The sequence below is a fragment of the Acanthaster planci genome, linkage group LG06 (genome assembly GCF_054643075.1).
Source record: "Acanthaster planci isolate LZ-2023a linkage group LG06, COTS_SCS, whole genome shotgun sequence".
Classification (NCBI taxonomy): Eukaryota; Metazoa; Echinodermata; class Asteroidea; order Valvatida; family Acanthasteridae; genus Acanthaster; species Acanthaster planci.
The window spans coordinates 19,495,917-19,502,280 of record NC_141782.1 but is presented as its reverse complement, the minus strand read 5'-3'; the positions used below and the strand labels follow the sequence as shown (position 1 = coordinate 19,502,280).

The following is a 6,364-nucleotide window of genomic DNA, read 5'->3' as shown; positions in this document are numbered from 1 at the left end:
CCAAAATGTTCAGGCTGCACTGAATGGCAATGTTGGAGTAGGGAAGAGGTCAAAGTGGCCCCAGCAAGAGAAGTGATACGCGTGGTAACCCGATCAAAGTGTGTGCAGTGACATCTCAATGCAGAAAAATTAAAATGACAAAGGGCCACTCCTTATGTTAGAGGCCATTCATTGAGGTCAAGGTGACATTTTAAAGGGGCACATAAAGCGAAGCCTCAACTTATTCCATTTACAAAGCAAGTGGTCCATATTTCCGGAGCACCGCTGTGTCAGTTTGTGGACAACAATAATTATAGGCCTTATCTCATCATGCTTTCCCGCACCCTCCTCATACTTCTCTTGGTTCGACTTAGCACGGACGCTGTGATCGTGGATCATGGCGACACTGAAGCAAGAGTCTTGATTTTGGGCGCCGGGGCTTCTGGCTTACAAGCAGCCAGGACTCTCCATGATGCTGGACTTGATGACTTCATCATCATCGAGGCTGCTGATCGGATTGGCGGTCGTGTCCATAGCACTCAATTCGCTGGAGTTACGGTCAACCTTGGGGCCCTGTGGGCAGCTCCGGAAAATTCTCCAACCGACCAAATTGTCAAAAAACTGGACTTAAGTCGTCACATGAGTAATTACGACAGCTTAACAATACGTAACACGACCGGAGACGATGTGACTGATGAAGCCGATGCGAACTACGAACGTTTGGAGAAAGGTATTAATAAGCTCCAAGAACTGCAGATGAAAATGCAGAAGGACGACAATATTCCAGACATGTCCCAGCGTTCTTCTCTTCGAATCGGTGGGTGGCAACAACCTCAAAGTGCTATTGACAAAGCGATTGAATGGTTTGGTTTTGATTTCGAGTACGGGGAGCCACCCGAAGTTTCCTCCACTAAGGAGGCTGTTGTAGCCCTGGGTGACGAGACTATAGACTACATCACTGACGACAGAGGATTCGGTCAAATCTTTGATGAAGTTGCTGGTTTCCTGAAGACACCAGAATACATCAACCACACACGTCTGAATCAGAAGGTGGTATCCATCGACCACACTGACGACCTATCTGTCGTTGTGACGTGTGAGGACGGTACGCGATACGTCGGCGAGTATGTCCTCATTACTTTCAGTATTGGCGTCTTGCAGAACGATTTGATCCAGTTTATTCCACCTCTCCCGGAATGGAAAGATGTGGAGATCAAGAAATTCCATATGGCTGCGTACACCAACATCTATGTGAGTTTCCCCAGCAAGTTCTGGGATGATACTGAATGGATTCTGTACGCCAGCGAGAGAAGAGGGTACTATCCACTGTTTCTCAACTACCAGGCAGAGGGTCTCTACCCGAGCGGGACCCCCATGATGCTGATCACTGTTGCTGGTAAGATCATGTCCAGTTATCGCGGAGTGGGGACTTTTTTCCCAGGTACCCCCTCAAATAATGATGGCAAAGGGAAATGACCTTTGACACAAACACGAATGGCACTTTGTTCGGGATCTCAGCACTAGTTATGGATTTTTCGAGTTCTTAAAAGCAGATCCTGGGGTCAGGCAATGAGTACCTGCCCTTAAATTTTGGCACGTCCAACTCATCATAAAGGTTCACGCATACTTGGCGCGAAAGTGAACGAAGAACACAAATTTAATATTTGTGCTGCAAATTCGCCAAAGTCAAACACTTAATTCATAAGCTGCAATAATGTTATATGCGGTTCGTAGTCAGTTAAATTCAGAAGTTGGCTTTAAGCCGTTTTCCCAACCAAACTGACCAATTAATCAAGGCAAGTGTTAGGACAGCTTTTAAGCCAACAATTTCAACTGCTGACCACGCCAAAAGCGCCCGGCGCCCATTATCTCGGCTTTATGCACATACCATTACGTGTTTTACAGTACTATATGGATTTCTGGCAGAATCACAAAAACCCTCAGTTGCCGTGTTAGTTTCAGCATTTTCATGGCAAATTTATTGCTGCCATTACGCGCAGGTTTAGTGTCAATTTGGCCTGTGTTCAGCACATGAAGTCTGGTGTTTAACTTGTTTGCATACTTCATGCACTGGTCACAAGAAACTACGGAAGGACGTGTTCTGCCTGCCTGCATGCACACTACAAAACTTTTTCGTGTAATTGTTTGAGAACTAGAGTTTAGAAGTAATATTGTGAACTTGTCGAAATTTGTGACTCGCAACATGGTGCTCAGTACATTTTATTCAGTCTTTGTTTATTTTCTATTTTTGGTCTTTCAAGGCGATGAATCTCGTCGTGTTGAGGCACAACCACTGGCCAAGACAAAACATGAGATACAAGAAGTCCTCCGTAACATGTATGGTGACTCCATCCCCGAAGCGACCGACATCTTGGTGAGTGACTGGTCCCAGAACCCTCTCACCAAAGGCTCTTACAGCAACCTCCCCGTTGAGGTCCCGAGCGAATGCCGACAGAAATTGGAGAGCCGAGTGGGCCGTCTCTTCTTCGGCGGAGAGGCGACCTCCCGGCAGTTTTACGGCTACATAGCCGGGGGCCTACAGTCAGGAGAGCGTGAGGCACGCAAGATACTGCAGTGTCTTGATGACTTTGAGGGGTGCCCTGCCATTGAAGGTATCGGCCTCGAATGCGAACAGCCGAATTTGGCGTGCAGGCTGCACGGCAGTGAAGTTCTCCTGACCCTTTTTGGTCTCCTAGCTGCACTGTTCAAAATATAATTTTAACTTGTACATATGGGTTATTTGCAAGGTACGTTAATGATGGTAAAGGGTTTTCACTGATAAATTTAGGATGTATACGTGTACAATGGCTCTCTTTAATTTCCTTGGTAAACTAATTTATGTCGCAAATAAGGTGCAGGGGTACATAATGTAGGGGTCTGGGGATTCCCTGGTGAGATAATTAGCTTTGATGTGAATGTGAACTGTGACCTGCAGGTCTCTGGCACGAGATCAATAGACCTTTTCACTAATAAATTCATAATTGTGCACGCATGTCCACAAATGGCCTAGCAGCAACAAGTGTGAGCGGGCCATTGAAAACGTACAAGGGTGCGATTTTGATAACTTTCTCTTGGGTTTTCTGGCTTTGTTCAGTTATTTTTCTACAAAAAATCCCATTTAATCGTGTTGCTATTGTTTTAATCTAAGCAGGATTTTTAGTGCCCTGTAAAAGACTTTACAGTCGTGATTTTTCCTGTAGGCCTATGTCCGAGATTGCCGTTTTATAGCAAAACTATTCAATGGGGTTTTCCGACGAAAAAAAAATGAACAAAGCCAGAAAACCTGTTAGAAAATGGTAAAACTCGCACCCCTGTATATTTTTTCAAAAACCTGCTCACACTTCTTGCCGCCAAGGCCATTTATGTGCATGCGTGCAAATTATGAATTTATTAGTAAAAAGATGTATGCATGGTATAAGAGAGACTTTTGCGGTGTGCGGACGTAACACGTTATCTCAAAGCCATGCCCTTGGTTGGAAGTCGCTTACTTTGTGTTACATTTTGGCGGGACTGCTGATAGGATTTTGGCGGGACTTGGAAGTTTCTGGGTTTTTCTCAGTGACAATTCAAATGTTTGAGACCTACTCCTTGGGGGACAATCCGTCACATGGCTCCTTGTGGGACTACTTAAGCCCTCATACTTATTTGGGCAAACATTTAGGTGCCAGAGTAAGAGAATTATGATTATACAGACATATTTCTGTATGTGAATTTATCACGGACATACCAAATATTGTACATTACATGTACATGTAAGCCATCACTAAATAGTATGTCCTCTGTCTTTCCGTAGGGCTTTTTTTCTTTTTTGGTTACAATTTCATTGCTACCTGCTTGACACTTAAGAATAAATCGAAGGAAATCAAGACGCAATCGCCTTGAGTCCAGTTTTGTCTCGATGTCAGCCTCAATTGGCGGACGAATCTCGACCCTCCCGACAACTGCGGAAGGACTGGACCGCTACAATAACATAGTCAGTCTTCTCAACGTTATGATCTTTTTACCGCGTCTTTAGCAGTCATCGCCTTCTTATTACAGTTAAAGTTTAAAACTTTGCAGAGCAGTCATTCGATCAGCAACAACAAAAACCTCATTCAAAATCTAAATGCAACGATTTTTGGTTTCATTTCTCTCAGGTCAGCTATTGTCTGAATTTCATTTTTGTGGGCATCTCCGGACTGGGCATTCACCCGCTCATCAGAAATTTAGATCAGTTACCATCAAGTATGCTCAAGTTCGTGTCTTATGCCTAGGCTATACGCCGTGCTACAGCTGTGACTAACTCAAATAATTCAATTTTTAAAACTTCGGCACGGCAAGAGTACAGCGAGTAGTACAATACGGGCGACAAAAGTGCGCCTCCAAGAGTTTGCAACACGTTGACCAATCACAATGTGCGAAATCCGTGGACTCCAAGAGTGTATTAGGTCCTTTTCAAGCACGCATTAGGTCGACAGATTTCGCACACTGTGATTGACCGACAATCTTGGAGGCACGCTGTTGTGAATCGCCCGTATTCGGCTCGGCAAATTGAATTAGGCACACAAGTCCTTTAGCTCGACAGGATATGTCGCACTATTGTCGTTCCAAACTGAAATGGCACGACTCTGCTCTTTTTAAGTTCGACGTTTGAGCACGTTTCCATGTTTATATAGTGTATTATTTACTAATTTGTATCAATGAAGGTGCAGGAGTATGTCAGTCTTTTCAACGTTCTAAGTCGTCTGTAGCACCCGTCGCGTTAGTACTAAAATGTCCAAAGTTTTGCAGAGCGGTAGTTCTATTATATACAAAAAAGTCATTATTTTTGCATACTTAATATACCTGGATAGAAATATGTGTCTTTTTCGCACTGTTATGATCGTGGGAATACCTGCGAAGAAGGGTTAATACGCTTCCTGTTGCATAAACTGGGATACAGTTTGCTGGGCACTTTAAAAAGATGTCAGAGTTTTGTTGACATTACTATATAGTAAACTGACTGATTTTTTAGCCGATTGCCTATTCTCTTTTTGTTTTCTGTACGTATAGCTAGTTTAATCATTGGTATTGTAGAATTGTGGTATTTTTTCCCTCTATCTATGTACGTTGACTATACACCAACTTATGCTGCAACCAAGGTTGCACAGGCTCATTGGGCTATATAGTATTAAAGTGTAGAGCAAGGTTTGCAGTTTTACAGTGTCTGGTCTTGGCGAAGATTCAGTTTCCATATTCAATATTCTGTATGGTGTTTTTATACTGCAGTTGTCATTATGTTTAAAGGAATTGATTTCCAACTTGCTGTTTGAAATCAATAAAACAATTCCTGGTATATTCCTGTATGTCTTCAAGACCCGGCTATCGTATCTGAATTTTATTTGGTGAGGGCCGAACTCTGTCATTTTCCCGCTCATCAGAAATTTAGATTGATCGTATGCTCAAGTTGGTGTCTCATTCCGTACCAAACATACTCAAAGTGTCATAAAGAAAGCAGTTTGGTGGCTTAATTATTCCACTAACTATTTGCCCATTGCAAAATAGAATATTTCTCCGTTCAAATCATCGTCTCGATTTTTAAAACCAGTAAGCGCACACAGGCTCAATTTTTATTTGAGTCTGCAGCAAGCAGTCCGCGTGCCACCCATCTGCCACGATGGTTACACTCAGTGGCGTAAGTCTATGCTGGAAATTGGTGGTGGTGTTGGGGGGGGTATGAGGAGATGACATGCCTGGCCATGGAAATTTGAAAAGCGGGGGGCCGGAGGGCTACACCATATACATGTATATGTTCACATGATGTTCATGATAAAGATGTATGGGAAGGTGGGGTACGTAGCCTGGGTCACTTTTCCTAACAACGACTCTATTTCAAAAACCAATCCATTAAATGCCACGTTGGAAAGTGTTTAAAGAAAGGACATTTCCATTATATTTCTAATCTTTGTAGTAAAGTTATGACTAATAATTCAAAATTCAACATGTCCCATCTTGCCCCACGGGCTTGGGGCAAGAAGGGACTCCGATTCCAAACTGATTTCCCCGTTGCCTTTTGTACAGATTATTACCGTGCTTTTTATTTACAAAGCAAGGGATACATTGCCGTTGGGGTTTCGAGAAAATTTAATCGTTTTCGTCAATACATATTCCCTTGGGAAATGGGACTAACTAAGGGAAGGCACATTTCTTTAGCAACATCACACCGTGAAATTTCCGGAGGGATATGATAAGAACAAAAGATGTACGATAAATGTAGGTCTACTGGTTATTGCGTGAAATTATGGTGGGACACTCTCCCGTCTTGCCCCAGACGACCTGTTCCATCCTGTCCCATATGTCTTCAGTTTATTGATGGAGCCACTGTAAAATACATGCACAGAGTTTCATACTTCTAGCTCTTTTGTGA

General features: G+C 43.2%; 1 protein-coding gene across 1 annotated transcript; it reads left to right on the top strand.

Moving 5' to 3' along the window:
• Nucleotides 1-201: 201 nt before the first annotated feature.
• On the top strand, nt 202-5,633 carry LOC110981350 (uncharacterized). Its single transcript, XM_022238864.2, has 2 exons — nt 202-1,375; nt 2,241-5,633. Exons 1-2 carry the CDS (start codon nt 310-312, stop codon nt 2,693-2,695), a joined length of 1,521 nt encoding a protein of 506 aa, XP_022094556.2. The 5' UTR covers nt 202-309; the 3' UTR covers nt 2,696-5,633.
• The last annotated feature ends 731 nt before the right edge of the window (nt 5,634-6,364 follow it).